General features: G+C 37.7%; 1 protein-coding gene across 1 annotated transcript in view; it reads left to right on the forward strand.

Moving 5' to 3' along the window:
* Positions 1–18,668, forward strand: part of LOC137189016 (gamma-aminobutyric acid receptor subunit alpha-2) — a 29,265-nt gene extending 10,597 nt beyond the window's left edge. The window contains exons 4-10 of the mRNA XM_067598641.1: positions 276–343; positions 2,813–3,033; positions 4,029–4,111; positions 5,017–5,160; positions 13,964–14,116; positions 14,895–15,097; positions 16,159–18,668. Coding sequence (XP_067454742.1) covers positions 276–343; positions 2,813–3,033; positions 4,029–4,111; positions 5,017–5,160; positions 13,964–14,116; positions 14,895–15,097; positions 16,159–16,467 — 1,181 coding nt within the window. The 3' untranslated portion in view covers positions 16,468–18,668. The remainder of the gene's footprint in view (positions 1–275; positions 344–2,812; positions 3,034–4,028; positions 4,112–5,016; positions 5,161–13,963; positions 14,117–14,894; positions 15,098–16,158) is intronic.
* Positions 18,669–21,333: the final 2,665 nt, after the last annotated feature.

Consider the following 21,333-nt stretch of genomic DNA (forward strand, 5'->3'; position numbering starts at 1 on the left):
CGTCATATTAAATAGACAGATATGAGAGTGATACGGATTTTCTTTTCTAATTCTTGGCAAGAAAGCTAATAAGTGCATTTCCAAAATTGTCAAACTATTCCTTTAACTGGCCTGTACTAAGTTTGATTAATAAAAATTTATGACAGTTCAGAGAAAAATAATATGGAAGAATCCCATATTGAAGGCTTTTTAACTCTCTTCTTTTTACAGCAATTTCACTTTGTTTTACACTTTTTGCTGTCACTTGAAGCCGCTAATTGTTGTCTCTTATTCAGACAGGGTAACTGAGGTGAAGACAAACATCTATGTCACCAGCTTTGGACCAGTTTCAGACACAGACATGGTGAGATATTAGACATTTATTCGTTGTGCTTCATTATTCACCCAGATCTTTGCTGTTGTATGAACACTCCAGAGGTCGGCCTTGTACTCACTGCTCATACTTTAAGGAAGAAATGCTTTTTTTTTTTTTTTGCTTTATTTTTAGTTTTTTTTTTTACCGGCTTCCCTTCCTTTTATAATCATCTCTCTCTCTTCACACACATACTGAAGTGGGACGAGTGTTCCTCACTACAACACGATGTCTATTCATCTGACAATTTTCATCTTATAAATTATTGAAAGTCCTCTTGTTATTCAAGTCACTCCTTTGTTTATCCTGGGCTTTCCTGTTTATCATTCTGAAACATGCGCCCACCTTCACATCATATCATCAGCGTCCCTTCTATTGTTGAAGACCCATTTTCCAAGTGATTGATCCATTGATATAACAGCTATGACGCTGGAGTTCAATGCAGTGGCCTCTGAATGATATGTAAACTAGAAAGCACTCAGTGGAACATAAACCACCACATATGGAGAACACGTCTCAGACACTGAGATGATAAATCGCTAAGGTTAAAAAATAAAAAGCGTTTTATGGCAGAAATCCAAGATTCAGATCACCGCCCACATCTGATCAACTAACTAGCCCGAGGGAGATCTGTCCACTAAATTTCAGCCAAATCATTCCTGATGTTCCTTTTTCAAAATATTTTGCAAATAAACAGATGGACACACAGACAAACAGCTGACAGGGATTAAAACATCAGAGGTCATCACTGAGTACTTCAGTAAGAGGCAGTAGAGTGTATAACCTGAGAAGTAAGCCCCCAATATGTCAGAATACCCATAGGGTAAAATCATCTCAATGTATAAATCAGGTTTAGAAAATTATAATTTACTCATGAGTAAAATGAGCATATGGTATAGCAAAATCTGGCACTGGAATGAAAATATATGATTTATTTCAGGAGCTGCTCGTGCATAGACCGATGTCTCATAAAAATGAGCAACAGCCTGGAATATTCTCCTCTGACCTGATTGATTTATTCAGATACTGTAAAGCAATTCGACTGATTACTGAGGTGGCTGCTTTCTAAGATTTATGGGAAGTCTACTGAGAGCCAAAGCTGGCCAATGAAAGAAAATAATTAGGAGAAGAAGAAGAAGGAAAAACACATAATGTGCAAACATATTTACCTTTGAAAGAGAATTAGCCAAAGTATCAGTCATTAACAAAGAGGCCAGAGGTATATTTAAACCCAGAAAGGTTCACTCAGTTTGGCTGCAGTTTTATAAATGGGCCCAGTTGTGGTGTTTGTGGCGACATCATGCCTTCAAAGATCATTCTGGTTTATCACAACTTGGGTCTTTTTTTTCTTTTTTTTGTAGTTTAAAAACACAGACAATATGTTTTAGTAGGATGATTTTTATTGGTTTTCTGTTTTGTATTTTCATGCCATTTGTTGTCAGTAAGAAAAATATAGAATATTGGCAGCTTCATCCTTTAAACAAAGCTCCAGGTTAGCCAAATTAGTTTGGAAGAGAAACCAAAGGAAATTGGTAAAGTTATAATCCAGACTGTCTATTTTACACATTTATCATAGGTTACAGGCCAGTTTCTAGGTTCAACATTGACCTATTGTGCTTGCCATAGTTGTGTGTGCACAGTTCTCATTTTCATCTTTTTATCTCAAAATGAAGTGATTTACATCGTCTTGACAAAACTCATCCTCTGACTGCTCGTGTTTCTTGCCCCGGCAGACGTTGTCGTGGTGATGTTGCTGCGTTCCCAGATCCCAGCGATTACAATTTTATCATAATAAGTAGAAATGACATCCAAAACTACAATAACAAGACCACATTTTTAATAATCTGAACTGATCCTTTAAATAGCTGCTATACCCTAAAATAATTTAATGAGTCTTGGTTTCAGTGGACAGTTTCAGGGTCCCAAGATCTAAATGTCAAAGGCTTTTCAACTGTAACAAGGAAAAAAAAAAGCTCTGGAGGATATTATCTCTTACTCGCTGTGTGTGAATCACACACATACACACACACACACACACACACAAACACACATTTCACAGTGCAGCGCTTTCTGCCCTAAATCCTTTCTTGTGTGTGGTTTCTTTTGACAACAGAGGATTGTAGGTCAAGGGGTTGTCTTTGCCCCAGAGCCAGCTTAGGAAAACACCGGCTTAGAGAGCTACGAGGAACACGGAGAGTGTGAGCCTCACCTTGATGGAGCTTTGACAAATAGAAAAAGCCATACAGTGGACATACACTGTCCAGGTTTTAAAGTGGCCGGTGAAGTCAGTGAAGAACTGCTGCTTGTATGCTCCAATAAAACACAGCAGTGGAAATTGCAGTGTTTTATTTGACATTTTTTGACCAAAAATGGGAGTCAGTTTCGTACATTACAACTTAAAAAGAGTCATAAATAAAAACAGTTTGACTGTAAAGTTTGATCCATCTTCTCTGCCCTCAGGAGTACACCATAGATGTTTTCTTCCGGCAAAGCTGGAAGGACGAGAGGTTGAAATTTCATGGACCCATGAATATTCTGCCACTCAACAACCTGATGGCAAGTAAAATCTGGACCCCGGACACCTTCTTCCACAACGGGAAAAAATCTGTGGCTCATAATATGACCATGCCTAATAAACTGTTGAGGATCAAAGATGACGGGACATTGCTGTACACCATGAGGTAATTCAAGTCGCGGAAACACGTCTAAAGAAAAAGGCACAAAGTTGTATCTTCGCTTAATGTCCTGAGATGAACATTTTGGAAAATACACTTATTTGCTTTAATAACACTTTCATGTCTGTACTATAAATATGATGGCCAGTTTAGCAGCTTATCTTAGCATAAAGACTGGAAACGGGGAAACAGCGGGCCGGCCACTGTCCAACGGTTACAAAATCCACCTATCAGGTGTAAAAATGACACGTTGTGGTTTTACATTAAGTGTCAGACTAATAAGCTTCATATTTACTATACAGACATGACAACAGTGTCAATCTTCTCAGCTAACATGTTAAATAATTTTTCTTTGATAACTTTGGACTGCTAACAGAGCCAGGTGACCTTTTTCTCCCTGTTTCCAGTCTTTGTGCTGAGCTAAACTGATATCAATCTTCTCAACTAATGCTTGGCAAGAAAGCCAATAGATTTTTCAAAATGTAGAGCCATTCCTTTAAGAGGATTGACTTGAACGTAACACCTTGCTAAAGCATGTGATAACCTTACAGAAATACATCCAGTGGTGACACAGAATCTCATCTGTCCAAAAGGTTTCCTTCATGCATCGTATTTTATGCAACTTAATATCCTTTTGTCACCATGCATTTCAAGAAAATCAATTTATATGATAAAATATTGCAAGAACGTTTTATAATAGTACAGTTGCATACAATGCAGTTCCTTATCAAATAACTAACCTACAGTCTCACTCATAATACAGCCTTTTGATTTCTGCTGGTCTCTGCACTACCTTGTTTACTTTGCTCTGCTGATTACAGTGAAGATGAATTATTTTCGTTTCAAGGCATTACAGATGGGAAGTGTCTTGAATAGTGCATGAGGCTTGTGAGTTGTTTTGGTTTTGTTTTGGGTTTTTTTTTTGAGACTATGCCTAATCTGTGCTGTTTACTTTTCCTGCATTTGCAAAGTCTTCTTAATTTTCTGTGAATTGGATGCAGGTTAACTGTGCATGCAGAGTGCCCAATGCATCTGGAGGATTTCCCCATGGACTTTCATTCCTGTCCGCTAAAATTTGGCAGCTGTGAGTAACTCTGATGATGATAGCGCCTGAGGGAACTTTAAGTTAAATGCTATTTTCTTTTTCTTTTTTTTTTCTCCTCACTGGTTCTTTGGCAAGAGAGCAATCTAAAGAACCGAGTGAAGTTGGAATGCATGGCTCAGTTTTCTGGCAGTGGACCTACAAATTTTAACAGAAATATGTATCAGCAATTAAACAGATACAGAATGACATGTAGATATATGACTGAGTGGGAATGTCACTAGGAAATATGGGGAAAATAAACTCATCCAAATATTTTATTTTCTGAATTAAAATCAGTTTTAATTGCTATTTTATTGCCATGGCTTCTTTATATTTGGATGAAGATGTTTTGCTTTTTGCTGCTTTTAAGATATTGGTTTAAAAACAAGAGATTAAGTATCAGAGCATCAGGTCATGATGGGTCATGTCTGAAATGCCTTGACTTCTCACTAAACTAATGTCCCACTTACTTTAAATGCATTCATGTGATGGTTTAGAGTATTTCAAATTAATCTTGTTTGCTCATTTGCCATACTGTTATAACAATAGGCAGAAAATATTTCATTTATTGCATATATTGAGGGAAACATGAAGAAAAAACAGTTTTTCTATTTCATTCCTGGGTTAGTAGATGAGCTTTCAAATTCCATAGTCAATGTATGCTGTGACTGATTGAAAAGGGCAAATGTCACCGTGCATCGATTGCTTGTTGGTGTTTTACAAATGACATCTTCAACCAATGAGGTTTTTTTTCTCTCTCTACTGTTGACATTTTTCCTGCATCAAACACAAATTATAGTGGGGTTTTTCATTTGGGTCACTGAAATTATTTCTCGAAAATCATCAATAGCCAGGGCTGCCCCAGATTTATTCCCTGTGGGTTTATCCTCTCGTCTTTTTTTCAGATGCCTACACAATCTCAGAAGTGACTTACGCTTGGACTCGGAACGCCTCAGACTCTGTGGTGGTGGAAGGAGAAAGCTCCCGCCTGAACCAGTATGACCTGCTTGGGCAAACAGTCGGACAAGAAACTATCAAATCAAGTACAGGTGAGCTGTTGCGGAGATGAGGCGAAGTCTAGAGGGAATTAAATCCACCTCATGACTCCCTCACCTCCTACTGACCGCTGTCCTCTGCAGTGAATGTTCCCCCACCTTAAAACTGCCTCAGAGAAAAGGAAAGAATGCCTGCAAAATGACGCAGCTCTTGTGTCTTTTTTCAGCTTTTGTGCAGTAAAATGTGGATTCTTACAGTAGTAGCTGTTTCTAATAAACCTTTTGGTGACAAAACCTGCAAACGCAGCATTAAACTGAAAGCTGTGATGACCTATCACTTCCACCTCCTTTGTTTTGTGGCAAAAGGAATCTAAATATCTTTATTATATCAGTTCCAAACAGTTTCAGTGTGAATATCTAACTGTGAAGATTATGTGCTTGTTTGGGTGGATGTTGAACTTGTCCACCTCCTACATGTTGCAGGAGGCGGCCGTAGCTTGCTGTGAAACGCTTACTAAGTTTTGTCTTTTTGGTACTCACTTTATTTGGCTTTAAAAATGTAGAGAAACATTTGTTCTGGCATCCTCTGCATGACAAAGATTGGACAAAACAGGGATTTGGAATTCATGCATCTTGAATTCCCTACTTTGTTCTGTATTTTGTTAATCTGCATTTAGCATGGCCTGGAGACCCAAAAGCAGCATGACAGGTGAGCTGCTGCTGCGACAAACCTTTTCTCTTAATAAAGCTCCCTTTGGAGAACAATGGGGGCAGACATTTAGGTGCAGTTACGTTTTTTTTGGATGTCAGTAAAAACAGATGAGAGATGCTGATGCAGAACTGGACAAAAAGGGGAGCACATCTGTCTGTTGTAGCTGTCGGGACACTAACAGAGGTTGCTCTGGGAGAAAAGAACGGCTGCTGTGTACTTCACTGATTTTAGTGTCTTATGTCGGTGCCCAAAGACACAAGGATGTCTCACAAAAGTGCGACCATGCATGAAATGACAAAGAAAATCTATGTTCTGGGCCCAGAAAGTGAATAACTCGGTGTGCATATAAAATGGGGCATTTCACTCAAATGGGGCTGCAGGGGACATTAGCAAGTGAATCCAACAGTGAAAAGCTCATTAGTGGACAGGATAATTAAGTCAGGTTAAGTCCAGAGTTTAAAAAAAAAAATAAGGCAAAAAGGAGGAAATACAAAGTACATAAAATGAAGCTAGTCAAAAATATTTTGAAGGCAGATTTTTTTTTTAATTTATTTAAATTTTTCCTAGTATAAAGACCCTCTCCCGACATGTTTTAAAACATATAAAAATATACTACTTTGAATAATCATTTGTGTCTGATATGTTTTTTCCACAAAAATCGCCTTGTTAAAAGTTCTTAAAATTAAATTTTCTTTCTCCCTCATTAAAAAAATCCAACATTTTGAGCAATGTGCTTATTCACTTTCTTGCCAAGAGTTAAATTAAACAGTTAATACCACTCTCACATCTGTCTGTTAAAGGACCAGTGTGTGGGATTTAGTGGCATCTAGCAGATTGCAACCAACCTTCCAAGTGTGTAGAAGAACCTATGGTGGTCGCAAAACTCACGAAAAACATGAAAGGCCCTCTCTAGAGCCAGTGTTTGGTTTGTCTGTTCTGGGCTACTGTAGGAACATGGCGGTGCAACATGGTGGGCTCCGTGGAAGAGGACCCACTCCCTCTCTAGATATAAAGGGCTCATTCTAAGGTCACAGAAACACAACAATTCTTATTTTCAGGTGATTATACACTAATTAAAACATACTTATGAATATTATATTCCATTTCTGCCAATATATCCTCCTAAATCTTACACACTGGTCCTTTAAATGTGAAGCTGCTGCCATAAGATGGTTAGCTTAGCATAGCATAAAGAGACAACTAGCAATAACTAGCCTGTCTCTGTCCAAAGATAAAGCAAATCTGCCTACCAGATCCTCTAACGTGTTAATTAGTGAGCTTTAACCCCTGAACAAAGCCACGCTTTCAGTCTTTTAGCCTTTATGCTAAGCTACGTATCTCCTGATTAAAGCTTCATAATTTTAAATATGCAAATTTTTAATATACAGAGAAGAGTGTGGTATTGATCTTCTAAGCACCAGAAAGAAAGTGTATTTCCAGAAATGTCAAATTGTTCTTATAATTACTAGAATTCATGTGAGTGGAAGATATTTAGGCTTGTTTTTAAAGCTGTGAGAAATGTTGCAGACACAAATTCCATAGGACCGGTGTGCTGCCTGCCCTGTCAGGGGCCTGTACAGAAATAGAAATATGCTCTATCTAAGACAATCAGTTGTCAAGTTTAAGTTATTTATAAAACACTTTAAACAAGCGTATTGTTTACCAACATGGAGAAAACAAAGAGCACAAATACATAGAAAAATAGGCTATAGTATAAAAGATGGAGATAATGAGGACTAAAAATAGAACTTTTACATTTCATGCAAACATGATAACACAGACGACAAGAAACGGGGCCAGAACTTGAGTGTGCATACACAAATTTATAAGTGTTTCTGTGCGTGTGAAGATGAGAAGGCTGAGAGACATGATTACTGTCCAGGAAGTAGAGAGTGCAGAGAAATAGCTGGAATGATTTGAGATAAAAGGAAAAACTGAGCTGCAGCACAGAAATGAGCCTTGAGTCTAGATTTGAATACTGAGAAGCTGGGAGGCCAGCAGGCATCTTCTAGTAGGGCAAGAGAGGGTTGACAGCTGTTTTCTTTCACATGCTGGGACTGACAAGTACACTTACACCCAGTGACTGGAAACTATATAATGGCAGTAGGCAAATCACTGATGTTTGCAATATGTATAGTATGTTGTAAGTTAGAAATCAGTCATTGTAATCAATACATACCTTTGCCACTGGAGAGGGAGTCAGACCAGACTATAGAATGATGCACATGTGAGGACAGGGAAGGAAAGGAAATACCTGATTTCGGGACTATTTATTGAGGTGATACACACAAAACTTACAGTGAGGAGACACCGTACTGTATTTCACATCCACCTTGTCTTTTGTCACTAAGTTTAATTTTGTCAGGAACAACCATGTCACGTAGCAATTAAAAACGGATGTACAAATTGATGCAGCAGTATGGTTCTCCTCGCTGTAAGGCTCCCTGCTGAGGCAATATGGCATAGCAGAATCAAATACACAGCACAGTAATAAATAACATGCAGGGAGCATTGCAAATAATCCCCCAATGGTCATTAACTTAGAAATAAACGCCCTCCAGGGTGTGTACAAACAGAGCTGAAACAAACAGCACATGGACATACGCGACTTGTGACGAGGGGTAGCAAGGCACTGCTCCATTTTAACTGTTTGGGAACCTCTGATTCAAAGAACACCCAAAAAAACTAATAACAATAATGGCAAACCTCCTTCTTTCAGCATCTTACACTGCCTGCAACAATGCTACTGTTGGTGTTGTGGCAGGTGAGAGATCTGAAAGCATGTACGATTTTCTGTGTCACTGAGAGACAGCACTGATCTAATTTTAGCAATACTACTTAGTTGAGGAAAACATGATGGAAAGAGCTTTTGAATTACAATTCTTGCAGGACTATGATAATAGTGATGATGATAATGGTGAGAAATGTGTAATTAGTGGGAGACCAGTGATTTTGCATGTTTTAGTCTATTTTGTCTAAATGGCAAAACCATCTTCAACGCTCACTCCATCTTTTTAGATTGATAAATGCGGCAGGAAGATTTGTCAGTTAGTACAGTATGAAAATCAACTTTTAGACACTTGCTTTGGGCCTTTAAGACCTTTAAGAAGGGCAGATCCAGGGTGGAAATGTGAATTAAGAGCATCACGGTTTATGAGGCTCCAAAGAATGAGTCGCATTTGATGATCGTGAAAGAGTTTGAGAAGTTTGTTCCTGGTGGAGGATATTGACCTCGGGGTTATGTTGCCTCCAGACTTTGACTGTAAAGTAGAGGGAGGAGTGGGTGGTTTGCAAAGCATCGCTGTGGAGTTAGCTGCCTTCCCTATGTGCCTGAGCATGTACAGTGAGTCCAGTTTTTCTCACAAGCTGCTCCAATTTTCATTCTTGGAACTTTTTTTGCAAGGTATTTCAGGGTAGTGTGGGTGAAAGCATAAAACATGGTGTGAAACACTATGTGTCAAATCTAGAGTTGTTTTCTTATATCACAATCAAAGACAATTACCAGTTAAATCATGTGTGACTGCCAAGTAGCATAAATAGGATCCTTAACCTGATAATCACATTCACCAGAATTTTAACCATTAGATCTGAAATGATCTCTATACCATGTAAATAGGTTGAAATTATAACAGCAACTTTGTGTTACAGATTGAAAATGCATCTAACACAGAAAATAACAGACTTTATAACTGTGTCCCTGAGCCAAGTGCTCCACCACTACTCCCTATAGGTATCAGTTACCAGTATAGAGTATTTCCCCAGTGACTGCATGCCACTATCAAGGGAATCCCTGCTTCAGTTTCATTGAGCAAGAATATCCTTTCATGCACTAAATGCTCCTATCTAGGTTAAGTGGTGTATGATGCTTCAATAGGAGGCAGAATGCCTGCCAGTGACTGTTTCTCTTGTTTAACTAGTCACTCCACATTATCTGATTGGCTGACTTTAGATTAATCATTCATTACTAGTGTGTCAGTGTTTGGTGTAGCGTACTTGCAAACTAGGTCATTTGGCACGAATGAATGTGCTCTCAGGCTTCACTGGGACGGACATCTTGCATAAGCCCATGAACATATCAACACACTGCTACAAAAATCCCCCAATTCAGCCATACATTTGTTTGTCACACAGTCATGTCGGGCTTGTTACTTTAAAGCAGTTACATGTCGTTTGTTTTTGTGCAGCAGCATATATTACACGCAAAAATCTGAATCTGAACAGAACTAATGTATGTGTCTATGTGTATGTATGTATGTATGAATCTAGTAACGTCACTGCATCTTTACTAGTTCATGCAGCTTTTTTGTAACATAAGCCTCAGTGGGAAAAACACAGGTGTAAATTAGAGCTGCAATGATAACTTGATTAATCGATGAGTCATTTGTCAGAAAATTAATCGTTTTATTATTTTAGTAATTTTTTTTGAGCAAAAATACCAAATAGTTGAGCTTCTTAAATGTTAATATTTGCTGTTTTTCCTTTTCATATATGACAATTAATTTAATATCTTAACATTTGAGACTGTTAGTCAGACAAAACAAGAAAACTGAAGACATCAGTATGGCCTCTGAGAAACGGGGTCACTATTTTTTAATATTTCATAAACTAAACAATTAAAAATAACAGGCTTAATCAACAATGAGAATAATTATTAGTTGCAGCTCTAGTGAAAATAATAAAATTAATGATGGCTGAATTCCATTTAGCTGCTTCTGTCTCAGAGTCCTGGTATTGCACATGCTAGCTTACTGGGGCACTTGAGAGCAATCATTAATGTTATTAGTAACACCTGTGTGTTTCCTACTATGACAAGTCCAAATGTCTGCTGTGAAAAAGGTGATGTAGTATTTACATATCAATTTACACATTAAGTAGTTAAACTCAGATAATTTTACATTTAAACATAATTTTTTGACAGAAATTGTTTTTTGGAGGCTAAGAATGTTCTATAAAGGTCTACATTACAAGTTTAACCTGTATTAACCAATGTTGTTTTTATCAGTATTGAATCAAATTACTGTGCTGGAATTACAGGGAGTTGGACAGGGTTGCACCAGCTCTTGCTAAATCTGTCTCTAAGTTTGTGCGTAAAGTCCTTCCTAAGTTGTCAAACTAGTGATTTACTAAATGAAGTTGCAGCATTAAAAACTGAGAATCACAAGCTGTAACATAACTTCCAAAAATAAGTTATAGGAGCAAAAAGATAAAATAAACTTAACTGCCAACCCTTTATGAATGTAGGTCTGACGTTTTATTTCTATCTGCAGAAATATGCGTGTTATATAATTAGTAATATTCATGCTGTTTACAGTGAGAGGCAAATATCTGATTATGCTAAGCTAACTGATATTTAGTGTAAATTGGCATAAAGTTTTGTAATTTGAGGTTTAGTGTGTTTTTTCTGAGATATTTAAAGTGTCAGGTCAGATATTAGCATGCTAACGTTAGCTTTGTCAGTTGATCTAAAGTAGGAGTAAATAAATAATCTCTATTTAAGAACTAGTTTATGTGGTACAACCGATTTGAACTTAATGATGCATAAATCTCTGGTTAGTACACTGATGTTATAATTAGTTTAAGTTTGAACTTATGAACAGCTGGTGTGGCCGGCATCAGGTCTTTGGATAATGGATTATGTTGCTTTGTATCTGCTACATGTGCAAATAGGCAATTGTTTGCTAACATGTTAGCCACACCAACATTATAAGCTAGCAACGTCAGATTGTTTTGTTGGGCCCCCTAGTGGCCAAAAATTTATACATGCAGCTTTAAATAACGGTCTGTTAAAGGGAAGCGCCACCAATTTTACACAATACTGAGCAATACTCAACCAGTGAAAACAGATGTTTAATGTCTTCTGTGGGTCTGGAGGAGCTTTGTCAGGTTTGAGAAAAAAAACCCTTGATGATGTCATCAGGGTTGTCGCTGCTTGGGCTTGAGACTTCAGATTTTTAACAGAAAGTCTGTGTTACAAACTGGGGGCGCTGACTTTGAAAGACATGGTTTTTTTTTCAGGCAGGGATGGTCTAACAAAAGATACTATTAAGTTGAAGAGTTTGGGGATATTTACCGATAGTTGGGACTTGTAACCTTTCAAATATATGTATTTTAAAGTCAACCCACAGGGTTCACTCTGTTCCTCATATGATATAGACAATTACAGCAGTTTATGTCAAAAACACATGTAAAAACATAGAACAGGATTAAGCAGCCATTGTTGGTGGCATCTCTGAGAGATAATCCACATGAAGTCTCATTGTCAGCTTGTTGTCTGGTGTCTGGTGGTCTGTGCCCTCTGTCCGACAGTGTGTCCTGTATGAGTGAGGTCTTCCAGTGGTGTTTGCAGGGGACCTTGTTTCCGTCATCTGTTGGAAACATGACGCGATTATCATCTTCATGCTATAATTACTGTCTTCCCTCTCAGTGAAGCAATCACAGGCTTCTCTGGAGAGAAACATTCTGCCACATCCAGTGGATTCCTTGCATGTACACCCTCCTCCCCCAACCACAACACAGGCATCGGGGCTGGCATGCAAATTAAATTACAGAAGATATAGAGCTCCATAGGGTACTGAGAGTACACTCAGCTCCTCTAAATTCCAGTGTCTGAGTGTGTGTGTGTGTGTGTGTGTGTGTGTGTGTGTGTGTGTGTTTGTGTGTTTGTGTGTATGGTGACAGAGAGAGAATTAGTCCTCACATAACTGCTAGAAATGCAGGCAATACAACAACAGTCCTATAAAAAAAAAAAAAGAGAGAGAGAATAAAAAATCTTTTGGGATTAGTCCTTGGAATTGACACCCCCTCCCCCCTTCCCACTGCTGAAAAGGACTTTCCTCTTGCCAAGTGGCAGTGTGTATCAAGGCCTTCATTTCAGAATCGCAGCAAATGAGCTATGTTTCTCTGTTCTGTTGCCATGGGTAACACATCTTTTTCTTCTCATGTCTAATCTTGGCTTCTCTTTGAGATATCTTCCATTTGGAAGGCCTGCCTGCTACTGCAGCATTGGCAGTGTTTCACGGCCTTGTCAGCTATTAGGGCTTTGCTCGGTGGCTAGGAAATCATACAGCCTACTTTTCTATGTATGGATGGATTATTATATCAAATGTGCTCTCTCAACAGCCGATGTAGGCTGTCTAATATATGTCTAAGACTGCTTTGGCATCGTAAAGCTACATTCTCTCCTCATATAAAATTATAATGTTCTACTGGTGGCAATCGCATAAGTGAGCAGCACAAAGGGAGGAGTGACGTCACACTAGCATAGTTAGCTAGGACTGGTAGACAGAAGGACGCAGCACACAGCCATCACATTTGTTCTTGATCATTTTAAATAAATCATGAATCATATGTACATGTTGAAATCAGAAATGCAGAGTAAACACATACTTGTGTATTCAGCCTGTTTTAGGTTGTCAGGTTTTTAGAACAAGCAAGTTTGAGGGAAGTAGAGTTTCCACTAACGACAACAGTGTTGCCATTCATTTTAAGTAAAATATGAGTAATTCAGGCTTATAAAAGACTTAAATTAGCAACAACTCATTGATTTTATGAATACTAAACCAAGAAAACCAATTTGTACTCTTCCTGTGATAAAATATAATTTGTGACAGCAGTGGAGCAGTAAATATGTGTGTGTGTGTGTAGTGTAGATGAGGAAAATGGCTTAATGGCTTGTTCAAATATTGACTGCACATTTTTTATAATGTAGTAGTGTAGGAGTGACATGGACCACAGTACAGAGTTATTGGCTGTACTAAACTGGGGTGACAAATGTAGAAAAAAATATTTTATTTTCATTCAAATTAAACCACAGTCATGACCTTTAAAGTAGAACTCTAACAGCAGATTTGCATTAATTTATGACAGAAAGATGAGAAGAAATAGAAGTCCATTTTAAATGTTTGTTGATCATGTCCTCTTCAAGCATTATGAATTGGTTACAAATTAGATTTCAAGTAAAGGTTATATAAGAGAGATCTGAGTGATATGATGTAAACTATTAACTTTATGTACAGAGATTATATATCTGTGCATTAAAATAAATGCATTAGTTCATTTAAAATAGTTAAATGTCAAATTATTAATGGTACCAGGCGTAGCAGCAGTCGTGAGGCTTTAAACTGACCCTGATTCTTGTCTCCACAGGTGAATACACGGTGATGACAGCTCATTTCCATCTGAAGAGGAAGATTGGCTATTTTGTCATCCAGACGTACCTCCCGTGTATCATGACAGTCATTCTTTCCCAAGTGTCTTTCTGGTTGAATAGAGAATCAGTGCCAGCTAGGACTGTATTTGGTGAGTGTCTGCCTTTGTCACGGACAACCTTCTTCTGATTCTCATTCTTTCATACAAAACTAAATTTCAAATAGGCAACAAAATTGTATCTTATTGAAATTCCCAACGGAACTGATGTAATTTGGGTCCAGTGTTATGAATGTTGGATCTCAACACGCATGTGGGACTCACTCAAAATCACCTCTGACAGCGTGGGAGGAGGAACACAACAAATGGCTGAAAGTTGATGACAAATGGGCAGCGCCGGAGAGAGGATAAAGAGAAAAGAGGAGACATGTCTTAGATGCTTCAGTGCTTTTTCAATCCAGTTGGACTTGTTTGTAAGCCAAGTGGAACTAATAAGAGTGGCCTAAGAGTGGTTAGCTCAAGGGAAAAAAAACAGGCACAGAAGTCAAGAATAAACTGTGTCCACTGGGCAAACAACTCTGCTTAACAGTTAAAGCATTACTGGAGGTCAGCAGTTGTGTAGTAACAGTAACCTTAGACTTTAAAGACACAAAGGACAGTAATGACTTACACTTATTCCTAATGGGCAAAACAGCAGGTCACATTCTTTCATAAGAACAAAAGTAACAAGACACAGTTTGTAAAATGACTAAAACTGAATTATTATATTGCTTTTATTTGATTATCATTCATAAAACACTTCTGCCTGCTTCTCTGCAGTATTATGTATATTATATGTAATATGTGTGTGTAATAAAACAACCCTTTCCTTATGAGTCTCATAAGATCTGACTGTCAAATTAAATGTTATTCTCTTTTTGTGTGTTTCCAGGTGTGACGACTGTTCTCACGATGACAACACTGAGCATAAGTGCGCGGAACTCCCTTCCCAAGGTGGCCTACGCCACTGCCATGGACTGGTTCATCGCCGTCTGCTATGCCTTCGTCTTCTCCGCTCTGATTGAGTTTGCCACCGTCAATTACTTCACAAAGCGCGGCTGGGCTTGGGATGGGAAGAGTGTTGTGACTGACAAGGTAATGAGGAGAAGAATATGTCCTTTGACAAGATCCATTTTCAAAGAGAACTCATTAGTGCTGTGCTATAATGTTGAAGAAGGCAGCGCTCGCTGTTCAGAGCTAAAAACATTTGTTGGAGGCAGAAGGTTGTTGAAGCAGTGATAATATTACTGGCTGCTTTACTTCTCCACAGGTGGAGCCAAAACGCTACAACTATTTTTGAGAACTTGTTAGCAAACTGGCAAATGTAAATGACAAACTCTGGTCAAACTATCAGTGACTTCATTTTTCATCCCATCGTTCATATAGTTGATAAGGCAGCAGAAATAATATCTAGCTTACCGAGATAGAACATGTCACATGTCAGACAACGGAGGTTTAACTTGACAAATGAGATTTTCTGGCTCCACAATAGAAGAAATGTTTTCACCTTTAACTTCAATTTGTCCAACAGTGTTTCTGTGTTATTTGTCATGAAAAAAATTGTTTCAAACCTAAAAGTAGCTGAGGAAGTGACATCAATGCACTTTAACTATTTAAAACCCTTTAACTGCTCCAGTGGAGTGACTCTGTGTCTAATAATGTAGCTGTCAGACATATTTATACTGTAGAAACCAAGCATAAAGTATAAATCACAGATGCAGACAGATTATTTTTGACAAGCCAAAAAGGGATCTCCACACTGAGAGAAATACTACACTTAATTTAAACACACCAGTATGGTGTTTTATTAAATGTTCTCACAAATATTATGTGCTATTTGACTGACTGTATTTCCTCCTCCTGGTCAGTGGAGGTGTATGAGTATCAGTCTACTTATGCTGTAAGTTTCTGACATCCTTGAAAGTGTTGGAAGGTTTAAAAAACAAAACTTTCTAAATTTACAGTACATCCTTATATATATTAGGGCTATGCTGGCCCTCATTCTGACATTGCAAAATGTTCCTGATCCATCACCAGAAGCTATTCATTGCCACAGCACATCATTGTTTACATGTATTTGAAATTCATGGATAGATGACAAGTGACATGTCTCAGGGTTGTCTCTGCCGCACCTAATCTTTTGGGTCTTTCAACAGAAAAAAGAGAGGGCGTCTGTCGTCAAGAAGAATAACGCCTATGCTGTAGCAGTGGCCAACTATGCGCCTAATATTACCAAGGACTCCAGCACACTTCCAACTATTGCCAAAGGTGGAGCATCAGATCCCAACAAGCCCAAAGGAGACGGCAAAGCCCAAGACAGCAAGAAGACATTCAACAGCGTCAGCAAAATTGACAGGATGTCACGGATTTTGTTTCCGGTTCTCTTTGGCAGCTTCAACCTTGTCTACTGGGCCACCTACTTAAACAGAGAACCTGTTATAAAGGACATGGTCCCCTCTACTTAGAGGCCAGTTTTAATGGGTTCTGGTCTGGGGACTAAGAGACGAACCAAATACCTCCAGCAACTGTGTATACATACCTTTGCAGAGTGAAGTCCTGGATTGCAGTGTGATCCTCTATCTCCGCCTGTTTTCTACACCGTCTGCAGCACTTTTGAAAATCCCGGCTTTTGTAAATGTGTATGTATATTTATATTCATGGTTTCATGGTGACATATTGTGTGATTACTTCAATTAGAGTGCATATTTCCTTGAAAGTATGTTTCCAGTTACAGTATGTGGCCACTGTACATACAATTCAAACGAAGAGTAAACACATGAACATGAACACATACGTTTGATTTAAGAGTTACTTCTAAATGTGTTAAATTTTGCTGGTAATGCCCACTCTCTTAATATTACAATATATCTTTTTCTTTTGAGTGAAAGATTATATCATATCAAATATTCTTTTTGCCATCTAAAAGTGGCCTGACTTTTTTTTTCTGTCCAAGCCAATGCAAAAACACACTTGTATAATATTGTTACGGTGCAGCAGTTGTTTTATTATATGTGACTATTGGTATGGGGCTCCCAAAAATTAACAAGAACACATTATATTGAGAAAGACAGAAACTCAAAGGTGTTAAAAGCTAAAACTCAAGCAATTAGGTTTAGTCAATGCTTGATATACATTTTTTATTAGCAAACAGTAGACCTATGTACACGTCCAGCAGACACCAAGAAACATTATCATCCCTTTGGAGTTGTGTTTCGGGCCACCTTACAAATATAAATCCAATATTCATTCTTCTTTTAGCTCTGATTTGAGTTATAACTACTCCTGACAAATATATCTGGGACTTTAGCTGTTACCTGTTTGACTTTCCTCAGTTTTCTCAACTTTTTCTGCCTGCTATTTGGTGCTGAGCATATAGCGTGCAGTCTTTTTGTCAGTGGTTTTTCACTGAAAACAATTTCATGAGTGCTAAAGACTAGAGACTAAATATATGTTCATAAGATTAAAAGAATGAGCTAAAAGAGGCTAAAAAAGCTATGAAAAGCTGTAGAGTTGGGTGTTAATGCTCTCTGGGTTTGTCATTACCAGCTAGCATTACACTTTTCACATTAACACAGTCATTTGATTCAGTGTTAACTAAAAAAATGGATCAATACGGCTTTAACGGGAGAATTACAGAAAGAAAAAGTAATGTAGGAAGAAGCAAAGGAAAGCTGCACACTAATGAGCTATTTTGTATATCTGTATTTATTTATTTATTTATTTGTCAAGGTTTAATTTTGTCCTAACTGCTATAAATGCTGTGGTTTAAATGCTCACAAAACCCAGTCTTTAATGTGACAACAGGTCTAAACTTGTTTAAAATGTGTATATCACAGCTTTTTATTGCCTTACCAAGAGTGGTAATAATTCATTAGTGTGAAGCACTGTGGCACCAATCAGCATGTCTGTCATTACAATCTTAGCTGATTATAAACAGTATAGCCAACGTCCCAAAAGCTTTTTTTTTTATATAATTACAGATATAAAAGCCATAGGATTGTAAACATAGATCTGTATTGTGCTGATATGAATTACATGAATCGGATGTGGACGTTATTGTTTTGCTAGCATACAGTGTATTTTTTGTCATAGGCTTACTTATTGTGTCATGTGATCACAGATTTTTGGAATTTTGTTGTATCCACTAAAACTTTGGACTAACTCAAAAGCCATATACATTGCTCAGTTAAACAACAGGGACAACCAATGATTATACTTTATGAGCATGCGATATTGTGGTAAAACAACAAACATCAGTACAGGAATGTAGTAGCTTCTTTTATGAAACACACTTAGAAAAGCATATTATTGGTATGTAAACTTATTTATATGAGATAAAGTTGTTATATCACAATCTCTGCCATGGATGCTGTATGTTGAGGAGACAAATCAGCCCCATATCAGTAGCCACATGTTAATTTTGATATGTTTTTTTTCTTTACATCAACATTTTAAACTTTGATTTAGATTGTTCAATCAAACTTTGCATGAAGTAGAAATCTAGCATTTTTTTTTTATTAATTTATTTTTTTACAAATTATGTTGTCAAATATACTATAATTTTTCATTCAGTTTTTCTCCGACATCATGATCTTAAACATTCCAGATAAAATGATTGTTCACGAGGTTCAGTGCACAGTTTCTAATAAAACACATATCATCTCAATTCTTTATATCTAGTTTGTGCCATGTTTTTGAAGTAGAGACCAACTGACCCGGACGTATTGAAGCTGACACTGATATCGATAGTTGTGAGTTTTAAAAATCATATAATGATATATTAGGAGATATTCTCTCTTTTACATAAACATTTCTGTATAGCAGTTCCTTGTTACCTATCAGCTGGCATATATGCCAACATCTATTAATCTGTTATAAACTTAAATCAGCCAGTATTATCAGGTGGTGGTGTAATGATCAGGCTCTTGTTTAGAGTTATCGGTTGTATAGCAAAGACCCAAGAAAATGCTGTACTGAAAACATGACTCTATTCACTATTCAAAAAGTCCCAACTTCTCTCTTGAAATACAAATAATCAGACACCTGACAAGAAGTTATTTCACCACCTCTAATCTGTGTGTTGGTGGTTCTGACAACTGCTGTTTGTTTAATTAGCTATTTAGGCTTTAAGATAAAAAAGTACACTGTTTTCAGGCTTGTTTCATCAACTGTTCATCTAGCTGCCACAGCAGATACATAAACAACTCAACTTTATTATTTAATCATAGTAATAGATCTCCATTAGTAACACTTGTGCAATCTAATGCAATCCAATCCAGTTTATGTTTATTATTGAGGTCATAGTGGGTGATGTTGGTGTACTGGAAGGCATTACATCGAAAAGTGTTCCTGCTATTTTGTCCACCCCAATAATGTACATGAGGGGGGCAAAATATTAGGAACACTTTTCAAAACATTCTACATAAAGTAAAATTATCACCTTTCTGACAATGTCAACAAAAACTGAAAATGTATAAGCTTCGTAAAAGTAGAATTTATAGCAGAGTTGTTGTATTGGATTGTATTAGACTGCACAGGTGTTCCTAATAAAGCGCTCTGTGAGTGTTTATCACCATGAAGGATTTCCCTTCTGTCTTTTTAAAAATCTGAAACAAGACACCGGAGTTATCTCTACTGCACAGTTACATGTCATAAAGCCAGGATAAAATGATTACTTTAACATTTGCAGAAGTAAGAGCTTCCATGACGTTGGACACATAGGAGCTACTGTCAGCTTACATGTAGGATGGAGAAGCTGGTGGAAACAAAGCTATCCAGCAAGTCAGGCAGGTTTTTGGCTCTGTTTTATATTTCCATCAAATAAGATAGTTAGCTCGCCAGCTAAAACAATAATATTACTTTTTCAAGGATATCTTTGACTCCAAGACCTGTTTACAGAACTACTGTACAGACTATAACTGAGGCAGCTCAATAGTCTTCTTCAGCAAAGGAGGATGCTATCAACCAATGCTCCAGTGCTGCCAGGGACTATCTTTATGAGCGTGTTGGTTAAACCCACAAAAAGCCCTGTGGCACTGAGCTGTGATGCACAGCTCGCTGAAGTTTCATTTTCTGGCCTGATCTCTCCAGCACTCACACGCTATACAGTGCAGTGTGAGGTCTCCTCTCCTCGTTGAGCCCTATCTCCTCCATCCACAGCCGACCCCGTTCATGCGCTCAAACACTCCCGGCTGACAGAAATCAATACTGATGGATGTGAGGGATCTACAGTAGATGGCCTGGCAGCATCACAGCAGAGCTGCTTACATGTCAAGAAATCGTCATAATTGAGGATCATTTAAAAATTATTCAGAATGTCAGACTGCAGCACTCAAAACTGTGACCACAGACAACTTTTAAACAAAAGTACAAGAATTTCCTTAAATCTAATCTGCGATGCTTCAAGCTATACTGGTTTAAATTGGACAGTGACTTAAAGGTCTTTGTCTAAATGAGATTTATTTGATTGCAGTAATGCAGGAAATGCCTGTGCACTGTCAAGACAAGTTGGTTTTGTATTGATTCCTGCATGAAATGTTCAATACATAAAAAATATCCCCTTCACTGTCACTTGCAATACAGTAAAAAAACTAACAAATAGTGTTCAGCATGGTAACTGTTCAATGACTAGTCTGACGTTCAGGTTGACAAGGGCCGTCCTCTCAAGTCTAATGACTAGACCTTTAGCATTAGCATACAGTAGCAGGAACAGCACAGGTGTAATTAATAACATTAACTGATAGCTGCTTTTGGCTAACTGAGACTGTTCATGTAGCAGAGCCCTTGTTGTTATTTACACCTATGCTGTTCCTGCAATGACAAGTAAATACGTGAAGAAGGTGCCAAGGAAAGAGCATATTTGGAAGCTTTATGTGACGAAACTATTTACAACTATTCAGACTTCAGCTTTTGAACTAGTAAATCAAGATTTTACAAAACTGGTGTTGAAACAGTGATGTAATAAACAGTTGATGACATTTCTAGGACCTAATGGCAAGAAGTGCAAAGAAAATTGAAATCTTGAGTTTCCTGCAAGTTTAAAGGATTCAAATATAAATAACTGTTTCTTAGGTGAAAATGAATTATTTTAATAGCTACTTGAGATAATAGAGGCACATGCACAGTTTGTGCCTCTCACTGTTTTACATTCAAGACTTTTGTTGTCACAGGGCTGAGCATGTATTTTTCTGAAATATAAGCCAGATATTTAGGACATTTCCTGATTCCTCCAGACTTCCTGACTTTTTAACCTATTTCTGAAGTTTCTCATTTCTTTTTTTCAGCTGAACAGAGATGCAGAAGTGACAGATCATCTTCTTGCTCATGTTGGA

This window comes from Thunnus thynnus, chromosome 9 (genome assembly GCF_963924715.1).
Source record: "Thunnus thynnus chromosome 9, fThuThy2.1, whole genome shotgun sequence".
Taxonomy (NCBI): Eukaryota; Metazoa; Chordata; class Actinopteri; order Scombriformes; family Scombridae; genus Thunnus; species Thunnus thynnus.